The following is a 22,087-nucleotide window of genomic DNA, read 5'->3' as shown; positions in this document are numbered from 1 at the left end:
CTCTCCTGAAATAAAAACAGTCAGATCATCAGCATATGCAGAAATAGAGCAAGACAATCCCAATCCAGGTACAGAAGCACCCTTTAACCTTTTCCTTAAAAGACACAGCAATGGCTCTATTGCAAGACTGTACAGCTGCCCTGAGAGAGGGCAGCCCTGGCGTATCCCCCTTTTAACCAGGACTGGATGACTGAGCCCACCTCCTACTTTAAGCATTACTGATGCTCTTTTGTACAGCAGCTTTAAAAAAGAAACAAATCTTCCCCCAAACCCAAAAGCCTCCAACACATTGAAAAGGTACTCATGGCCCACCCGATCAAATGCTTTCTCTTGATCGATTGATAAAAACCCAAGATTAAGATTATTCTCTATTGAGACATCAATCATATCTCTCATTAAAAACAAATTGTCCATGATAGTCCGCCTCGGTATACAGTACGTCTGGTCCTTTGCTATTAAAATATCCAAAAAACCTTTGAGTCTATTGGCCAAGACTTTTGACAATATCTTGTAGTCCAAGCACATCAAAGATAAGGGTCTCCAGTTCCTCAGTAGTCCAAGGTCCCCCTTTTTAGGGAGTAGGGCTAGAACTGCTCTCCTGCAGCTAACCGGCAGCTCTCTCCTCCTAAGGCACTCCTGCAGCATCTCCAAAAAGTCCTTGCCTAACAGTCCCCAAAAGCACTGATAGAATTCCGCTGGCAGGCCATCAATACCAGGTGAACGCCCCTTGGAAAGCTGCTGGACAGCCTCAGACAACTCTTGTAGGCTGATATCCCTGTCCAGCGCTCCCCTGTCATCCGCCCCCAGCCTTGGAAGGCCCTCCAGCAATTGCCCCAAGCATTTAGGATCGCACTCAGAAGCTCCATACAGATCAGCGTAAAAATCCATTGCCATCCTCCTCATCTCCACAGGATCATGCGTTAGTGTCCCATCACTCTTACGTAAGTAACACATCTGACTCTGCTACGCAACCTTATGCTCTAAATTAAAAAATACTTAGTGGGAGCATCCATATCATTGATTGCAGCAAACCTGGCTCTAATTAATGCCCCATTCGCCCTCTCCTGTAGCAATGCTCTTAGCTCCTGCGTCTTATTATGTAACTCATTAACATGCCCCATACTGTTTTCCCCCAACTCCTTTTCTATATTACGTATTTCATCCTCCAACTGTTTAATGCTTCTCTTTGCTATAGATGTGGTGTTGTAAGTGAAGTCTTGACAGAAACCCCTAATCTGAGCCTTCCCCACCTCCCACCATTGTGCCAGATCTCTGAAAGCCATCTTCCTTAACCTCCAACTTGCCCAGAACTCTGCAAACATGTCGCAAAAAGACCTATCTTGCAACAACTTAACATTAAAGTGCCAATAATATTTTGTGCGTGATTGTGTCCTCAAACAAAAATCAATAGTCACCAAATGATGATCAGAGAACCCACTTGGAAAGATTAAAGCATTAGTAATTTTATTATTATATGCTTTGCTTACATAAACTCTATCCAGCCTAGCCCCGCTGACTTTAGAGTCCACCACCCTTACCCATGTGCAATGTTTAGTTGATATATTCCTAGTCCTCCATACATCTATAAAATCAAGCTCCCTTATTATATTAAGCATGGAATTAGCAGACCCAAAGTGAGGCTCCTCCCCACTCCTATCTAGTGCAGAGTTAGTAGTGCAATTCCAGTCGCCCCCCATTATTATACAAGCATCATCATCATTCCGTTTCAGGACATCGCTGAGCCTCTCAAAAAGCTGAACCCGGTCAGAGCCATTGTTATGTGCATAAACATTAACAAAAAGAAATAATTGCCCCTTAACCTCTGCCTTAACAAGAACAGCCCTTCCCTTTTCAACCTCCTCAGACGCTATTAACTTTACATTTAAATGTTTGGAGAAAAGGACAGCTACCCCTGCACTCATATTAGTCCCATGACTCAATATACACTCCCCCTCCCACCACCTCCTCCATCCTACTTCATTATCAATATCAGTATGTGTCTCTTGTAAAAAGATAATATCAACCTTCTTGAGGTTAATAAACTCAGCAATTGAGGCCCTCCTGCCCCTATCCCCCCTCCATTAATGTTCAAAGATCCTACCCTCAAAAGCTCCATAAAAAGGGAAAGAAGACTTGAAAAGAAAAGGAAGAGAAACAGCAAAAAGAACAGCCCCAGTGAGAGTTCCATAATTAGTCCTTAAAAGGCCTTCCCTGCAGCCCGATCTTTACGCACCTTTGTTACAATCTTCTTTAAACGATACCGCTTCCTCTTATTCAACTCATTCAAACCCACCTTCCTTTTCCAATAAACCACAGACTTCTCAAACTTCTCAACATCTGGAAAAAAATCCTTAATATCAACCTGCCTGCCATATGTGTCATCCAAAAACGTTTTTATTTCATCCAAAGAATAAAGCTGCTCCACACTCAATTGTGAGAGATCTATAACACCTACATCCGACCCCACTGATATAGAGTCCTCCTCATCCATGTCCTCCTCTGACTGTGGCACCCTCACCTCTTCAGGTGCAGGAGACACACCCCCTTCACCATGCTCTGCGCTAGTGCATGCTACCCCTGAACTTAACGCTTCTATTTCCCTCAGACACGCTCATCTGCTCTGTTTCCAGCGTCCCGTCATCCGTGGCATTTACACTTTCATCAGTATTATTTGGTACATTCTCTGCAACATTAGTAGTCACCTCACTATTAACATTATGCATATCAGACGCGTCCGCAGCGTCATCCAAAACGACCTCTGCAGTGCTTGCCGCCTGACCCTGCTCATTTTGATCAAGGTTCTCCGCACAAACATGCTCCCCACCCGACACAACACTTCCTGTATGCCTTTCCCCTTCTGGGGCGACTCCTGCTCCTTGCTGTGTTCCTGATTTCGAGGGGCAGCTCAGCTTTGCATGACCAATGTTTCCACACTCAAAACACCGCATCTCACCCGTACTAGCATATAGCATGTACGACTTTCCACCATACATGCACCGAAACGAAACATTTAACGTCGGCGAATTTAGAAACATAAACACCTGCCGTCTAAAGGACAACACATGTTTAAGAGCATCATTTTTGCAACCAAGCGGAATCGTTTTAATTCCACTGGCAAACTTCCCGAACCTAGAAAGTTCCTTCTCAATGTCATCGTTTGGAATAAAAGGAGGAACATTTGATATCGTCACTCTAGTTGTTGGAGAGAACAGTGGTGTAACAGGAATGTAACCTCCACTTACCCAAATGCCGCTCTCCACCAGCTGATTAGCTAACATCTCCTCATTAACGAACACAACCACAGCCTTGTTCATTCGTGAGGCCGAAGCAATGTTCCCATGGCCCACCGCCTCACCCATGACCATCAACACATCCTCCACAGCTACTCCAACAACAGGCTCCATGACGGAGAGAGAGAGGCGCCTGAAACGCCATCCCAATCTCCGTCGCTACCTCAGCGTGCCTCCCGACAATCCCGACGCTAAGCCCAAAATAATATAATCTAAACCGTTCTCATTCACCAAATAATATGGTAGAAAAAGAAGAGAAAGAACACAAATAGAGATAGAAAGTCAAACCAAACGTCCCGCTCACCGTGATCGCTCTCCCATACACCCAATCCCAGCATGCAACACACACAGAGAGAGTGAGAGGAGAGAAGAGGAGGAGAGGAGAGAATAGAGGGGAGGAGAGGAGAGAAGAGAAGAGGAGAGGAGAGAATAGAGAGGAGGAGAGGAGAGAAGAGAAGAGAAGAGGAGAGGAGAGGAGAGAAGAGGAGAGAAGAGGAGGAGAGGAGAGAATAGAGAGGAGAGAAGAGGAGAGAAGAGAAGAGAAGAGGAGAGAATAGAGAGGAGGAGAGGAGAGAAGAGGAGAGAAGAGGAGGAGAGGAGAGAATAGAGAGGAGAGAAGAGAATAGAGAGGAGGAGAGGAGAGAAGAGAAGAGGAGTAGAGAAGAGAGAAGAGGAGAGACTAGAGAGGAGGAGAGGAGAGAAGAGAAGAGAAGAGGAGAGAAGAGGAGAGAATAGAGAGGAGGAGAGGAGAGAATAGAGAGGAGGAGAGGAGAGAAGAGAAGAGGAGAGGAGAGAAGAGAAGAGAAGAGGAGAGGAGAGGAGAGGAGAGAAGAGGAGAGGAGAGGAGAGAAGAGGAGGAGAGGAGAGAAGAGAAGAGGAGAGGAGAGAAGAGGAGAGGAGAGAAGAGGAGGAGAGGAGAGAATAGAGAGGAGGAGAGGAGAGAAGAGAAGAGGAGAGGAGAGAAGAGGAGAGGAGAGAAGAGGAGGAGAGGAGAGAAGAGTAGAGGAGAGGAGAGAAGAGGAGGAGAGGAAAGGAGAGAATAGAAGAGGAGAGAATAGAAGAGGAGAGGAGAGGAGAGGAGAGAAGAGGAGAGGAGAGAAGAGGAGAGAAGAGGATAGGAGAGAAGAGGAGAGGAGGAGAGGAGAGAAGAGGAGAAGAAAGGAGAGAGGGGGAGAAATAAGGAGGAGAAGAAATGAGAATAGGAAAGAGGGGGAGAAAAGAGGAGGAGAGGAAATGAGAGAATAGGAGAGAGGGGGAAAAAGATGGGAGGGATGGGAGATGAAAGGTAGAAAATATAAGAGGACAATAGATAGGAATAGGGGGGAGGAGAGGAGGATGCAGAGAGGAAAGGAAAGAGAAGAGGGGCAAGGGGAGGAAAAGAGGAAGAAAAAGGAGAGAGGAAGAACAGATGTGTAAGGAGGAGTGAAGAGGAAGAGGAAGAGAGGGAAACAGGAGCAGCCAATAAGGAGGTGTTCAGAGGAAACAGGAGCAGCCAATAAGAAGGTGAAGTCACTGTAGCAGTCAGTCACTGTAGCAGTGTTTCCCATACATTGAATAATCTGGGCGCCGTGAAATCAAAACTGGCCGCCACATATTTAATCTTCTATGTTGTACTATTTAAATTAAAGATAAGATAAAATCCTTTCATTGAGCCGAGCTTTTTATGCACGCAGCCTTTCCTTGCCCCGCTCTCTCTCGTAACGAGCCCGCTGCCCCTCCTCTGCATGTGCATTTAACAAAACATTAATGATTGTTGAAGGATTGTTGTTGCCACATAGAAGCATTGCATAGAAGATGACGGGCTAAATTGCTACTAAATCTGCTTAGCATCGTGACAATGCTGCACAAATTTGTTAAAAACTGCTGCTTTAAAGTTAACTGCTAAGGTCTTAACACAACATAGTACATTGAGGAGACTAAACTAAGTTAAGTTATGCAATCAAGCAGTATCTCAAAGCTAACGTTAGAATACTGTTTGAATGTCAAGTTTAGCATGCTTACTTACAGCTGCTTGTCAATTTCGTTACTCATGCAGGGCTCATTTTATTGACGGACACTGAATATTTGCAAAATCCCGATGTAAATGGAGAAGTGTTTTCCAAGACTCAAAAGTGCTTGTCCCAAGGAGAAGTACGAACCTTTATTTTAACTATGTAGAAAACGTTATGGATTGCATCCACACATCAGCAGCCTTTTAACGGTGTTACAATTGCAAGGGTTCCCTCACGAACGTCTTAAAGTGACAGGCACTCAATTAGACCTATACACTACCAATCTTAACCCCCCCCCCTGCTGTAGCCTGAGAATGCCCATACAAACCTGGAACTTGAAATTTGCTCTGCAGGTCCGTCTGGCCAAGAGGCCACTGAAGCCCGTTTCCAACGTCCCTTAAACATGGGCATGCAAATACTATCGCTAATCCGGCAAGGACGTGTATTTCTTTGGGAGTAAACATGCATTTAAAACCTTTGTTTACAAGATTGCTGCACTTCTGAAACTATTTAGTAAGCACTCAAGCCAACGGATACGGTGAGCTACATGGTAAAGCACCCAGAGTGCCTGTAGGCCTACATGTTTGGAACATGCTGACGGCATTACATTTGTGAAGTCTTCAACTCCTGATGTCACCTTTCAAAGTACTCGACAGTTAGTTTCCTTGTGGCATTTTAGTTTTAATGGTTTCATGCTGTCGTGCCAGCCATTCACTGCAGCCCACACACTGGGGTTTCGGTCCCATTTTGTCCTCAATTTAAGTAAATCCATATTATGTTTTTAACCCACAAGCTCCATGAACCACCCAGAACGGTACCGCGACCCACTTTTGGTCCCGACCCACCAGTTAAGAAACACTGCTGAGCCGTAGGTCTTTTGGGGTGTGTGTGTGTGTGTGTGTGTGTGTTTGTGTGTGTGTTATCCTCACAAGCCGTAGGTCTTCTGGGGTGTGTGTGTGTGTGTGTGTGTGTGTGTGTGTGTGTGTGTGTGTGTGTGTGTGTGTGTGTGTGTGTGTGATCCTCACGAGCCGTAGGTCTTCTGGGGTTTGGGCAGCGGGTCGTCAAAGAACGAGTCTCCTTCGTCCTCCTCTTCCTCCGCCATCATCGCCTTCCTCAGTGAGGCTCCACTGCTGCCGTCGCCCGCTCCAGCTCCACCCACGTGACCTTTGACCTCTGAAATCTGCAAATCACACCACCATCTCAATCAACCAATCACAACACTGCATATTTCAACTCTAATTCCAATTCAACTCCAACCAATCATATTACGCTCATGAACATGAGTATGTTTGCATTAGAGGTAGCACAGACAGAATGTGTTTTCTGGTACAGCTGGCAACTCTGCATGTTTGTGTGTATGCTACACGTCTGTACAAAAAGGTAAATAGAAGCGTGTGTGTGTGTGTGTGTGTGTGTACCTGTGTGTCTGACTCTTCAAGTGAAACTCCAGATTGGCCTTTAAATCTGGGAATCTAGGAAGAAATATAAAGATCACACACATTTCATCTCCCTTGAAAAGATGTTATGGCATTCGTATGGCATGACACGTTGAATGTGACATCATGAAGGGAATGAAGCAAGTCAAAGATGTATACGCACCTCTGGTTCCTTTTCACAGAGCGCACAATAAAATAGAACATTGAGTTTAAACATCAAACAAAACTTCACAAAAACATCTTTCATTTACAGAAATGTGTCAATTCCACTTCCTGTAACTACACATTAGAATTCTGGGGAAATCCCCTCCCGGTCACAAACACACGATTCCTGAGTACTATGCACACCCACACACCTGCGCACGGGGGCACACACACACACACGTGTGGGCACACACACTTGCACGCAGGCGCGCACGGGTACACACACACACATATGTGTGCGGGTACGCACGCACGCACGCACACACACACACACACACACACACACATATTACATTACATTTGGCTGACGCATTTTTAACCAAAGCGACTAACAACATGGTAACAGATTAAGTTTTAAAGCAATTCTCAACAATTTTAGGACAATAAAAAAAAAAAAAACGGTAGAGTACAGTAAGAATAAGTGCATCAGTGAGTGCTGTTTTTAACAGTTGAGTGTCAGTTCAAGACGGCTGGTAAGTGCTGGTATCAACAAGACTTGTTGTAAGTGGTGCTATGAGAGGAGATGTTCTCTAAAGAGCTGGGTCTTCAGGAGTTTTTTGAAAATGGAGAGGGATGTCCCTGCCCTTGTAGGAACTGGCAGTGTGTTCCACCAACGAGGAAGAACAGATGAGAAAAGTTTGGATTGGCCTGATCCTGGTGGTAGAGCTAGACGTCGTTCGTCTGAGGAGCGCAGCGGTCTGGAGGTAGTGTATGTCTGTATGAGGGCATTCAAGTAGGTGGGAGCAGAACCGGAGACTACTTTGTAGGCAAGCGTTAGAGCCTTGAATTTGATGCGGGCTGCCATAGGTAGCCAGTGTAGCTGGATGAGCAGCGGGGTAACATGTGCCCTTTTGGGTTGGTTGTAGACCAGGCGCGCCGCCGCATTCTGAATCATCTGAAGGGGTTTCACTGCGCAGGCTGGGAGACCTGTCAGGAGGGCGTTGCAGTAGTTGAGTCGTGAGATCACTATTGTCTGAACCAGAAGTTGAGTAGCATCTTGAGTCAAGTAAGTCCTGATTTTCCGTATGTTGTAAAGTGCGAAACGGCATGACCGGGCGACTGAGGCAACATGATCTGAGAAGGTTAGTTGGTTGTCGTAAACAACTCCTAGATTTCTTGCAGTCCTGGTAAGTGAAACAGACAGGGAGTCAAATTTGATGTTGATGTCGTGGTGTATGGTAGGTTTAGCTGGGAGGACCAGCAGTTCAGTCTTTGAGAGGTTCAGCTGGAGGGGGTGTGCCTTCATCCATGTAGCTATGTCTGAGAGGCAATCCGAGATCTGTGCTGAAACCGAAGGGTCATCAGGTGGAAAGGACAGATAGAGCTGTGTGTCGTCTGCATAGCAGTGGTATGAGAAGCCATGCGAACGGATAATCTGTCCCAAGGAGGTGGTGTAGATAGCAAAGAGAAGGGGGCCCAGCACTGAGCCCTGGGGAACCCCTGTGGTGAGATAGTGAGGTGCAGATAGCTGACCAAGCTATTATACGCTAAACGAGCGTCCTGTGAGGTAGGATTCAAACCAGGAGAGAGCAGAACCAGAGATTCCCATGTTAGAGAGTATGGAGAGAAGGATGCGGTGATTAACCGTGTCAAAGGCAGCCAATAAGTCAAGCAGAATGAGTACTGATGACAGAGCGGTCGCCTTGGCTTCCTTTAAGGCTTCTGTTACAGACAGCAGAGCCGTTTGTGTAGAGTGGCCGCTTTTGAACCCAGATTGATTTGGATCCAGAAGGTTGTTCTGTGAAAGGAAGTCAGAGACCTGTTTGGAGCGTGCTCATTCAATACCTTTGGATAGGAAAGGCAGGAGTGAGACAGGGCGGTAGTTCTCGACTTGAGCAGGGTTGAGAAGTTTTCTTAAGTAACGGTGTTACCCGGGCCATTTTAAACGCTGTTGCGGAGGATGTGCGATAGCTGGTGCGATGGTCGGGCTGATGGACTGAAGTAGGCTCGTAGGTATAGGGTCAAGCGAGCATGTGGTAGGACGACTACATGTCAGGAGTCTAGATACTTCACTCTCGGAGAGAGGCGCGAATGCTGAAAAAGATGTTCCAGCAGCCCCTGGAGGTTGTAGGAGTGCGGTATCTGAGTCTGATGCGTTGTGTGGGCATGTAGAGAATTGACTGCTGATTGCCGCCACTTTGTTTGTAAAAAATGAGGCAAGGGTAGCCGCAGTGAGGCTGGATGGAGGAGGAGGCAGCTGCGGGTTGAGTAGCGATTTGAAGGTTGAGAAAAGTTTTCGAGTGTCTGTAGCGCTGTTGATTTTGTCATTGTAGAAGGCCGTCTTAACAGCAGTGATGCTGGCTGAGAAGGAGGTCAGGAGTGTCTGGTAGTTTTTGAGGTCATTAGTTAGTTTGGATTTGTGCCATTTCCTCTCCGCGGCTCTGAGTTTGGTGCGCTGCGATCGGAGGGTATCATTTAGCCATGGATGAGAGTGTTTTGATCGAGCTGGCCTTGTGGTTAGAGGGCACAGCTCGTCTAGACACAAGCTCAGTGTCGAGCAGAGCGAGTCTGTGGCCTCATTAACCTCCAGAGAGGAGAAGGTGTTGAGTGGAGGTAGACCGGAGTAGCCTGACGAGCCAGACCCACATTAAAATGTAGGGTCTGGGCACTCACCGTTCGCAGTGCTCAGTCCGAGGGGCGGGATAATCAGTTGTCTTTCAAATTCCATCTGCACGCAATAGGACAGCGGCAGCGTTATGAGTCCCACGCGTTTCCCACCAGCGGAGCTAGTTGGCTAGTTTAAACGTTTGCCAACTTAATAAAAGCTTAACTCATGTCAAACTGTTCGCCAACAGCAACATCCATCTTATTTGTTTTCAAGTAGCAGGGAATTCAAGCCAAACCGTTGCAACTCTGCCATCAATCATTATGTTAAGCCCACCTAACGACTCTATACACAATTGCATTGGCCTGATTGAGTTTCGATTTCTGGAGCTCACAAGCCAACGGAGAGTTGCTAGACTAGCCCTGACAGCAAATGTAATTTGCTGCCGCTAGGGGCGCGTCTAGATTTCTAGGCTAAGACCGGAGGCAACCACCGAGGAAAAGTGGGTTGGAGACAGGTTCCGGATGTTGAGGCGGAACGTGACCATCGGCTGAGGAGCCGGAGGCTGTTCTGTCAGGCGGACTTGAACTATGTAGCTTAGCGTCATAGAGAAGTGAGGAGATATGTATATATATATGTGTGTGTGTGTGTGTGTGTGTGTGTGTGTGTGTGTGTGTGTGTGTGTATATGTGTACGTGTGTGTATGTGCGTGGTTTTACCCGACTGTGTGGTTGGCTACTAATTCTGTCCTGGAGTCCTTGAGGAGCTGCAGGGGGTGAATCCCCTACATCAGACAGCACCTGGAGCATTTAAACAGCACAGATTAGCATTACGCTTGTGTGTGCGAGTGTGGGGTTAGGTGCACCTAAACACAATGTGTATTATTGCATGTGTGGGCCTTGTGTGTGAGTGATGTGTGTAAGAGAGAGTGTGTGAGAGAGTGTGTGTGTGTGTGTGTGTGTGTGTGTCTTACCCGGCTAAGTGGTTGGGTGATACGGTTCTCCACCCCACGGGCTGGGGTGTCACCTGCGTCAGACATTACCTAGCATAGCCAACACAGGACAACAGTTACTGTGTGTGTGTCTGGGTGTGTATATGTGTATGTGCGTACGTATGTATGTGTGTGTGTGTGTGTGTGAGAGTGTGAGTGTGTATGTGTGTAAGTGAGAGAAAGAGTGATAGTGTCTGTGTCTGTGTGTGTGTATGTGTGTGTGTACGTATGTATGTGTGTGTGTGTGTGTGAGTGTGAGTGTGTGTAAGTGAGAGAAAGAGTGATAGTGTCTGTGTGTGTGTGTGTGTGTGTGTGAGTGAGTGAGTGAGTGAGAGAAAGAGTGATAGTGTCTGTGTGTGTGTGTGAGTGAGTGAGTGATAGTGTCTGTGTCTGTGTGTGTGTACGTATGTATGTATGTGTGTGTGTGTGTGTGTGTGTGTGTGAGTGTGAGTGTGTGTAAGTGAGAGAAAGAGTGATAGTGTCTGTGTGTGTGTGTGTGTGTGTGTGTGTGTGTGAGTGAGTGAGTGAATGAGTGAGTGAGAGAGAGAGAGAGTAAGAGAGCGGGAGAGAGTGTGTGTGTGTGTGTGTCATGGTTTTTGTGAATCTGTGATAAATGTGAACAGGTGTAAACAACGGCGAGTGTGTGCATGTGTGTTCAAAGTGAGTGTGCAAGTATGCAAGTTCTGCGTTGTGTAAGATGGACACTGTTAAGTGTTGAGACGGTGTGTGTGTGTGTGTGTGTGTGTGTGTGTGTGTGTGTGTGTGTGTACACGTTTGCATGTGTATGTGTGATAAGGGTGTGTGTTGAGGTGATGCGTGGGCTGATCGGAATAAAAACAAATTGCTTTTAAAAATTATATTCGAGTCATTTGCAGGCGGATCAGTAAAAATAAATTCATTATACAGTATATAGATAGACTAAAATATCATGAGAAGGCTAACATCAATATTCAATTATATAATTAAGATATCATGGGCTACCTGACATAATCGCGTGCTAAGATGCAGCAGGAGCTTGTCACATGGGCTACCTGACATAATCGCGTGCTAAGATGCAGCACGAGCTCGTCACATGGGCTACCTGAGATAATCGTGTGCTAAGATGCAGCACGAGCTCGTCACATGGGCTACCTGACATAATCGCGTGCTAAGATGCAGCACGAGCTGGTCACATGGGCTACCTGAGATAATCGCGTGCTAAGATGCAGCACGAGCTCGTCACATGATGCACTCTCTGATGCAGGAGACAGGGGTTCGATTCCTGCTCACTGCAACAATTTTGAAGGTGCATTTCTCACAGCTAAACCAAGCTAGATAGAGAGATACAGTAGAAGGTTGGGCTTGTGGAACTATAGGCTACATGGTCCTCGCTTTAGATTGGGGGGCTGCAAAATTTACTACAAAATACGTAGGTAAGAAAGGTCTTATAAGCGTATTAGTTATCCACCTCTGTCTTATACACCATTAAGTAAGGGATAATGTATAGAACGCCGGTCATTGTCGGGAAATAGGTCCCGACAGGGCGGACCGGACCCCGACGCGCAGCGGAGGAGCAGACCGCAGACCGCCGAATGTTGGGAAGGCCCATTCAAGTGAATGGAGCATTCTGCAGCATTATGAAGAGCCGTGTAATAACAAGCTGCTTGTTAACACTTACAACTGTTAACAAATATGCTTGTAAGTAACCTAAAAGGCTGCTTATTAACACTTACAAGCTGCATGTTAACAGTTAGTTAATGTTATTAAAGGATAACAACAGTTAACTAACTGTTAGTAATGAATTGTTAACTGCTTATTATGCACTGTTAATACCTAATAAGCACGTTATTCTAAAGCGTTACAGTGCCTTGATAAACGATTCTTTGCAACAGTTAATCATTTCCAACTTCATGCAGGCCTAACTGAGGCTACTGTTAAAATCCCTGAACATCAGTAGGCCTACTCACAAGTCAGAAAAACATGCTCAATATGTGTAATCGAAGCCAAAGCACCCGACGGCTGAAAAACATGCTCAATATGTGTAATCGACGCCAAAACACCCGACTGCTGAAATCAGTGCGCTGTGTCTGGGCCTTTTAAGCGCACATTTGAACGTCTCACAGCGCACGTCTCAAACAAAATCAGCTCAATGGACAGCTCTCTGATGTCTGTGTGTGTCTGTGTGTGTGTGTGTACTGACCACACTTCGACACTGCATGAAGAAACGCTTCAACATTCCCAGGAACTCCTGGAAGTCCACTACTGCGAGAGAGAGAAAGCGAGAGGAAGAGAGAGAAAGAGGTCAGAGAGAGAAAGAGGGAGAGAGAGAGAAAGAGGGAGAGAGAGAAAGAGGGAGAGAGAGAGCCACAGAGAGGGAAATATTCTAGTGACTGGGAAGTGTGTACATCAGAAGTTCAAACAGACAGATCGTGAGGCACTATTTAAAGATGCCAAGCTATGGAGCATGCACAATCATGCAGCAATCTCCCATTAAATATGTTTGTGTGTGTGTGTGTGTGTGTGTGTCAAAAGTTCAAGTCAAAGTACCAGTCAAACGTTTGACTGGTAGTGTACATCTGGTCATCTGACAGACATGCTGATCCAAAGATCAAGGGCTTATCAGGGGGTCGAGGGCATAGATAAAGCACAGAACAGGTGCATGGCATAGAACAGGCGCATGGCATAGAACAGGCACATGACATAGAACAGGCGCATGGCATAAATAATGGGTATAGGAACAGATTTGTATATAGAATTCAAAGATATCTTTAAGCTGCACACTTCCCAAACGAGTTAGACAGAAAGAGAGAGAGAGAGAGAGAGAGAGAGAGAGAGAGAGAGAGAGAGAGAGAGTGTGTGTGTGTGTGTGTGTGTGTGTGTGTGTGTGTGTGTGTGTGTGTTAACTCTTACCACTGCTTTCGTCTTTGTCTCTGGCAGCTAACTCATCTTTGACGTAACACTCTAGCATACTCCTACACACACACACACACACACACACACACACAGATTAAGTCAGTTTATTTGCGTATTTATGTGTGTATGCGTGTGCACAGGCTTGGGCACTAAAAACAGTTTTGGGGTGTGCGAGTGATTTCATCTTTATGTGTATGTATTTTTGCGTGTGTGTGTGTGTGTATTTGTATGTATGTATTTATTTGTGTGTGTGTGTGTGTGTGTGTTTACCGGCTAAAGGCTGGACATAAGTCTAGAAACACAGCAGTAAGCGCCTCTGTCTTCACTCCAGCTTTGTCCTGAGAGCAAAAGACAGCGTTAGAGGAGTATCATATTACACACGACTCTGGACACTATCAACATTCACTATCACATTACACACGATTCTGGACACTATCAACGTTCACTCCAATCCTACACATTACACACCACCACTTAATGCAGCAATGCCATTTTTTTTCAGCAGCTGGGCTTTATTGGTGCATGTGCATGTGTGTGTGTGTGTGCATGTGTGAGGATGTGCAGGAGTGCACGCCACCTTGGAATGTGCATCAAACTTCCTTCGGGCCTCTGCAATCTGGCGTGGAGACAGTTCCTATAACGAGAGACATTAAAATTGGCCTTCGTGATCTCCCATAACAACAGTTCCCATAACAACGAGAGACATTAAAATTGGCCTTCGTGATCTCCCATAACAACAAGACCCTTAACAGCCCAGCCAGTGACCTTGCAACATGAGTCGTCTAGAATGTGAAATAATACAGAACAAAAGCAACAATTTGTATCAGATTATTTACAGGTTCAATTTCCGGCTTCCACCATTGTGTCCTTAACCCCGAGTTGCTCCGGGGACAATGTAATCCCATGTAATGCAGTTCCTCCGGGGACAATGTAATCCCATGTAATGCAGTTCCTCCGGGGACAATGTAATCCCATGTAATGCAGTTCCTCCGGGGACAATGTAATCCCATGTAATGTAGTTAACATATGTAAGTCTCTTTGGATAACAATGTCTGCTAAATGGATAAATGTACTGTGTCTATTTAGGATAATTTATGGCAGCTATAATGCTTATTTCCCATTTACAGACCCTGGACGGCATGGATAGCAGAGAAGCAGGGCAAAGTATTAGTATAAGTATATAACATATAACTTTTGATCCCGTGAGGGAAATTTGGTCTCTGCATTTATCCCAATCTGTGAATTAGTGAAACACACTCAGCACACAGTGAACACACAATGAGATGAAGCACACACTAATCACGGCGCAGTGAGCTGCCTGCAACAACAGCGGTGCTCGGGGAGCAGTGAGGGGTTCGGTGCCTTGCTCAATGTGCATGTATGTGCCAGAAGTTATCAGAAACTTTCAACGTTGTTATAATTATCTATTTTCAAATCTGAAACATCCTAGCCCACACCTGCATTCAGGTATAGTGCCTGAGAGCTTTACACCTGTATTCAGGTACAATGCCGGAGAGCTTTACACCTGCAGAAAGGTACAGCATTCAGGTACGCATAGCCTAGCTCAAGGGCTGTTTGATGGCGTACTCATACCAATAGCCTAGCTCAAGGGCTGTTTGATGGAGTTTGTCACAGTAAATGAGTAAACAAACGGAGATATGAGACTCTGACATTTAAAAAATAAGAAGTACTGCACTTCAGTAGGAAGCAATTTAGGTGTCTGTGTGTGTGTGTGTGTGTGTGTGTGTGTGTGTGTGTACGTCTGTCTGCACACACACATACAACAAAACAATGCATCTGTAAAGTTGAAGTATGATAGTGATGTTTCATCAAGGACACTATGGCTCTGTTCGAAACGGGAAAAAGTGCTGCCTTTTAAGATATCTAACTGGAGAGTGAGGCAGCAAGTACGGTTGGAAACCAAAAAAACTATTTTTGCTGCCTTCTAAGATATCTTAGAATTACCGAATAACCAAATCGTTTTTGAAGGCAGCATTGATGCACACTTTATGCTCCCTGCTACCCATAATCCTTTGCGCAAATGCCTGAAACAGCTGTGAAAAGTAAACAAAGATGGCGGATGACATCAATAATTACTGCTGAATCTGTTGAAATGTGATTTCAGGGTATCGACACATTTAACAGATCAGGTTTTCACTTCCCTGTTGGGTAGGCTAGGCCAGCAACACACACTGGAGAGATGCAAACAGATCAACTTAACATGTATTTCCACCTGATTGCGAAAACGCTTGTTTTCTTTTTCTGTCGGTCCTAGGGAAGCAACCATCGTGATGCCACGCCCCCACATGCCAGTCAATAATTCCTGCTGTAACAGGCTAAAACATAAAAAAGCCTTTCCCTGGAAATGAAATTGAGCCTACTTTAAAGGCTGTCAGCCAAACAGTTATCACGTAGTAGTCTACCGTCTTATAAAATAAAAGACTTATTAGTCTACCATCTTATTCAAATAATTCCTGACTGTGACGTGAATGTGTAATTGTCTTTTTGTAGCCTACATGTCTCGCAGGCCTATAGCCTACATTGGACGTAAAATATGTAGCAATGTTTTAGCAGAAAATAGTCCTATTGAATTATTATTGTTAGGCTACGACTAGGACATTCTAGCGCTCAAATATTTTTGCGAGGCTACAGCGAGCGCCAAATGAGTCCTTCTCCTCTGTGTTAAAATAAACCACTTCTTTCGTTAATTACCGGATCAGAAGGTAGCCTATCCCTCTTTCACTGTAAGGCTTGAATTTCATGCATTTAGCAAAAATTTTTCATGCATATTTCAAACTTCTCGGTACATTTTTCTGACCATATTCTATGTCAATGGAGCGTTCTACTAGCATTGTGAAGAGCTGTATAATAATGTTTATTATTAAATTGGTAGCCCTTGGATACTTTTCGTTGGGGAAAGTGCTGTGTTGGAAGGTGCACTCACATTTTTAGTTCTCTGTAGATACAAGCATAGCCTACATATGTTGGAGACTAGTGCACTGCTGGCAGAGGCCTCAGAAATCCCCATAAACAATATTATTTGTTTGCAATAACAGTTTATCAGATAATGCAGTATCCATGTCTTGCTATCTTTTACAAAATCAAAAAAGTCTACCAGTGTTTTAACATACCAGTGCACAATGGTGTAGGGCACTTGCATAGAACAGGGGTTCTCGATTTGGTTTTGGTACCAGGGTCCCCTTGTGGGAGAATTTTTTTTCTGAGGACCCCCATTCAATTGTATCTTGATGATGTGGACTGACAGTTAAGCTACACAACAGTTGGAATGGTTCATTATGACCACCGCTAGCAAAGCGGTCATATAGGGATTGTCAAAGTTGTTCCCCCCCCGGTCATCTACTTCCTGAATTTTTGGTCAACGATACCCGGGACACCGAACCACCGGGGCACATGAAATTTGGTGGGTATGTAGCCCCACTAGACTTTTACGGAAAAATTTTGTTTGGTCCCCTCTACATCTCCATTTAAACCAAATGTTTTAGAGCGCACGTTGAGAGATGTATCCAGGGCAGGGCTGTACCTACACATATTTGTTGCACGTGCTACAAAAATCATTCTTTGCGATGGATGATTTAGTACCAACGTTACACCGGTCCAATACAGTTTTGCCTATGGCTATTCATAGGTTTCATCAGGTCCCTTTTCACAGGTGTATTAATCAAGCACCATGCAGTCTGCATTGATAATCAAGGTGCTTGATTTTATACACCTGTGGAAAGGGACCTGATGAAACCCATGAATGCCGTGAGACGGAGACGTTTTTTGTTTGTTCGAAGTGCGTGTTTAGGGTGTGAGAGGGGAGTCGATGTGCTTTGATTCCAGCTTGGCAGTAGTAGTCTATGCGATTAAAAAACATGTGTGTCTGAAGTATCCTAACAATGATAACGCTTTCATTATGGCTGCTTTAGCCACAGACCTTGAGCTACTGTACTGTGGGTTGGGTGCCATTTAGAAGTCGCTTTCCGTGATTCACACAGCTGCGTGACATGTATTACTACTGATATGCAAAACTATTAACTTTTCGCCAAGAGGTGACAGCTTAAGTCCGCTTGATACTGTAAGCCATTGGTTCCCAAAGGAGATTTTATTTGGGTCGCCAGCATAGCCTAGTGACAATTTATGTTGTGTAATAGGCCTAGCATAGGGCCTACCTTATATAGCTTATAGTTTGTTAACAGTCACGGTTTTGTTATAACTCCCTCCATGCATTTTTGCATTTAGAATAGCTCTGAAACCGGGGGCGAACACGTCGCGGGGGGGCAGTGCGTGGATATCTCAATTGCAAAATTAAACAATATTTCTATCGAGCGCCTACAATGGACTAGGCTGGGTGAACTCAGCCTGATCTGCCGGCGATTCCTTTTCGATTTCTTAAAAGATTGAGCTTGGTCTGGCGAAAGCCAGACTAACCATGGACCTCATAGTTGCAAAATGCAAGGGAACATGAATCAGCATATTATTTGCACAAACAATAACGGACAGTAGCTCTTCAACTTGGCCCGTTAAGATGTGTATGAACAGTCTAGCAACGCATTTCATAAAGGCCCATTTGGACATGTCAGTTATTTGCACCACTGGGTAAAACGGCATTTTGTTTTAGACTACTGGTATTTAATTTGTGCATTGACAATAAAGCTGAATATCATATGAACTAGAAGACTAAACTTATGCATATGTAGAAGAAGAAACATTCACAAAAATCCATGACATGACCTCTCTTCTTGATAGCTGTTGAAAACTGCATGGAACTGAGGGATTGTTTTGTTTAATAATAAATAAATAAATAAATACATTATGCTGCTACCTTCTGCTTTTCCCAAATACAATGTAGCCTACAGGTGTACCTTTCATCAGTCCAGTTGCAATGGATGGACTGTGATGAACTGCCCTACTTGTGATTGTTTAGATATTTTAAAGTTTTTATAACAATGCTACAAATTTTTTGGCAAGTGCTACAAATCTATTCACCTTTGCAGCGCCAGAAGGCTACTTTGTGTACGGCCCGCAAACACACATTCCAAACAAGCATACACAAAAGTTTCAAGAGTGGGGGATAGAGTAGAAGATGGAGACAAATTCATTTATATGATTTATTTTCACGGAATGGATGTACAGGACTGAGCGGCGGTCATATTTTGTACCGCTATGCGGTACATCTAGTTATGACCTGAGTGAAGTGATTAGTCCTATAGATGCAATAGTCTGGAAACACAAATATTTCTCTATACCCTTGTTTCTTTTTTCCATACTTATCCAGACCTGGAAATTACTAAAATAAAATTCCATAGTTTTCCAGGTTTTCCATACTGCGTAGGAACCCTGCAAAAAGGATGACAAATGAGCGTCCGGCTTGAGGCTGCACCGGACGGTGGACAGGGCGTTTAAACCTCTCTCAGGCCTGGGCTACACGAAAACGACATGTTTTCACACCTTTAACGACACCTGTGAAAAACATCTTCACTCTGTAACCACTACACTTCTTCCAGTAGCCTTCTAGTACTTGATCAACGGAATGCAGGTGACACCCGCACAGAACAAATGCTTCCCCCAAAAGGTAAACTGGTCACTGGTTATAAAATTGTGGTAAAAAAAAACAATACATGAAACCAGATGGAGACGTTTTACTCTCTGTGGTCCCATATTAAATTTAATACCTCCCTTTCGAAAATTGGGCTTTAAAACTGAAAGTTGTATTTGATTTAGATTTTCAGCAAGAAATACATGCTTTACTATCTGATTATACCATTGTTAGCGTCTGTTCTGATATATGTACCGTCCGTCAAACCTCTACCGTTAGCCTGCTATTGTAAAAGCACCAACTACCGCCCCTTACGTTCGAAAATTCTAAAACAACAATGTTTTTAATACTTCAAAATAAAATTTGATAAATTAATTTTTCAGTAGTCATAGGTGTGTAGATTTGAACCGAATCTGGTTTGGTTCTTACTGGGGCCTGAAACATCTGATTTTGTTTACCACGCTCGGAGTTTAGTGCTTGGCTGGTGGGTGCCTATTTCCGCCCTTTCACACGGCACATGAACGGTTAGACCGAGAATTCTCGTCGCAAATGAAAATTCCACTGGAGCTCCAAGCGGATTTCTACACGCAGCCAAACAACACTGTTTACAGCTCTTCAAGTCACGGTAAAATGTAATTTTTGGTACATGGCTAATTTAGATACACTTATGGTGTGGGTGCTTGCGTTTCTTTGGGAATATGCCGTCTTGGTTTGTATAGAAATGTATATTAAGTGACACATACACATAACAGAGCAGAAATAGGGGACGGGCAGTAATAGCGTTCCTTTTACTTTATTATTAAATGGGGCAGCCGTGGCCCACTGGTTAGCACTCTGGACTTGTAACCGGAGGGTTGCCGGTTCGAGCCCCGAACAGTGGGTTGCGGCTGAAGTGCCCTTGAGCAAGGCACCTAACCCCTCACTGCTCCCCGAGCGCCGCCATTGTAGCAGGCAGCTCACTGCGCCCGGATTAGTGTGTGCTTCACCTCACTGTGTGTCCACTGTGTGCTGTTTGTGTTTCACTAATTCACTGATTGGGTTAAATGCAGAGACCAAATTTCCCTCACGGGATCAAAAAAGTATATATACTTATACTTATAGCTTCCGTAAGCAAATTTAGTTTAACGTCCGGATTTTTCTTACGACATACAGTAGATTCTAGAGTGCTACGCTCTTTCTTGATGCATGATGCCTAGTGTCTAGTGAGACAGCTCCCTATTTAGGGAGGGCGGCAGCTGTCTTCCGTTTCGAACGGAGCCTAAGGTCATGATGTAGTTTCGTAATAAAATAAAAAAAGTATACAGTATATCAACTTGTTTACAATGTCTTAAACGGCAAAGAAGAAATGTACATTTATTTTTATGTAAATTTCTTGAATTCAATATTTTGTATCATGACACAAATGTTCAACGCCGTCTATGGTCCTTTGACTGGTCATCCGCGTGTATTGTAGCCTCTGTTAAAAGTGTACCCATTGGCTAAAGAGTAAACTGTACAGTAGCTGTAACCGTGGTGTACTTATAAGGAATCTCCATGGGAACTAGGGCCGTGGTGTAAACACATAAACACACACACATGCAAAACAAAGCAAAAGATTGACACACAAGACTTTTGGAAGGTGCTTGCATATATGTGCGTGTGTGTGTATCCATCTCAGAATGTCTGTTTTGGGAGTGGGAGCCAGCAACCCCAAACCTGACCCCAAAGCTAGCGCAGCAAGAATGTCAAGGTGAATGTAAGTAGGACACACATGTTTTTCAATAAAAACCCCAAGAACAAAACACAACTGAGAACAGGCGCCAGTGGTCTACACACACACGCACACACTGACTCTGCCTGACCTAGATCAGTCCGGAGGTGAGGAACATGTCACACACACACACTTGAAACATAAATCTGGTCTCTGTTCACCTTCACTGCTCACTTCCAGGAAACTCAGGCACCCACCCACTACTGTAGACACACACACACACACACTACTGTAGTACTCACTCACACTCTCTCCATCTATCAATCTTCTTTATATACAAATATATTTTTTTTTTTGGGGGGGGGGGGGGCTGTTCATGCAAGAAATCAGTGGGTAAGAGAGATGGGGTGGGATTGGGAAAAGAGATAGAGGTCTGCGCAGGACTGATTTTTCAGTCCCGCTCCCGCAATATTCTGTCCTGCTCCCGCCCGCTCCCACATTAATGTGTCATTTTTAGTCCCGCTCCCGCCCGCATCTGTAACATGATGTCCCGCTCCCGCCCGCATGCAGGAGGGATAGCCTATTCAGCTTTTCTTTCTGTCTCACGAAAGGAGCACACACACCTGAGAAAGACTCCAGATGTCAGTTTCTTGGTTCTGAATGTAGGCTAACAACTGAAGTAGGCCTAGCCTGGTGCCCTCTTCCTCCGTCATGCTTTCTGATGCCATGCTGTCATGCTTTCTGACTCATGCCTTTTGAGTTTTGACAATGAGCAGCAGGAACAAATTGAACCCACGTAAACGACAATATAGGCTATAGGCCTGCTATCTGTCAGTTATGCTTAAACCCCGTTATTTAATGCTGCCTAACAGAACATCCAGCTGAACTACAGTTATGAACACTACTTTAATCATTTCCATAGTTAATTTTACGCACATATTTAATTTGCGGGAGTGCAGTGAATCATCGGTTTGTCCCGCACCCGCGAACGCACCTCTCTCATCCCGCCCGCTCCCGCAAAGAGCTTTCAAAAGTTGTCCCGCGCCGCACTCTTTTGCGTCGGGACCCGCGGGTCTACCGCAGGAGTGCAGACCTCTAGTAAGAGAGTTGGGGTGGGATCGGGAAATGACCCAATGGGGCCGGACTCAAACCAGGAATCCCTGTGGGCAAGTGGACCTGAACATGGTACGACTGCTGTAACCAGTTTCCCCACAGCTACCACAAATCTATCTATCTATCCATCTATCTACCCACACACAGAGAAACACACAGACACACACATAGTACCATACACACTACACAACACACCCAAAACACCCCGGTGACATGACACTGTACACACACTGCTCCCTGGAAGGCTACACACACATACACATACACACATACACATACACACACTCCTAAACCCCCAGACCACAAGACAAATCTGTCCCAACACACACAAATTCCTGGAAGAATATCCCATTCCCCTCTAAACACTGCAGCAATTGGGAAACTCTGCCCTCTGGT

At 44.8% G+C, this 22,087-nt stretch overlaps 1 protein-coding gene across 6 annotated transcripts in view; it reads right to left on the bottom strand.

Annotated features, from left to right (window-relative positions):
• cep43 (centrosomal protein 43) overlaps positions 1 to 22,087 on the bottom strand; it is a 56,238-nt gene that overhangs the window by 9,200 nt on the left and 24,951 nt on the right. For 5 of the 6 annotated variants that reach the window (XM_042096493.1, XM_042096491.1, XM_042096489.1 and 2 more), the window contains 8 exons: positions 13,927 to 13,983; positions 13,620 to 13,687; positions 13,347 to 13,408; positions 12,637 to 12,698; positions 10,440 to 10,508; positions 10,186 to 10,266; positions 6,700 to 6,753; positions 6,307 to 6,461 (listed from right to left, as the gene is read on the bottom strand). In XM_042096493.1, coding sequence (XP_041952427.1) covers positions 6,307 to 6,461; positions 6,700 to 6,753; positions 10,186 to 10,266; positions 10,440 to 10,508; positions 12,637 to 12,698; positions 13,347 to 13,408; positions 13,620 to 13,687; positions 13,927 to 13,983 — 608 coding nt within the window. The remainder of the gene's footprint in view (positions 1 to 6,306; positions 6,462 to 6,699; positions 6,754 to 10,185; positions 10,267 to 10,439; positions 10,509 to 12,636; positions 12,699 to 13,346; positions 13,409 to 13,619; positions 13,688 to 13,926; positions 13,984 to 22,087) is intronic. The other variant, XM_042096490.1, reaches the window with a different exon arrangement.

This window comes from Alosa sapidissima, chromosome 6, assembly GCF_018492685.1.
Source record: "Alosa sapidissima isolate fAloSap1 chromosome 6, fAloSap1.pri, whole genome shotgun sequence".
Lineage (NCBI taxonomy): Eukaryota > Metazoa > Chordata > Actinopteri > Clupeiformes > Clupeidae > Alosa > Alosa sapidissima.
This window is presented reverse-complemented; position numbering and strand designations above follow the sequence as displayed.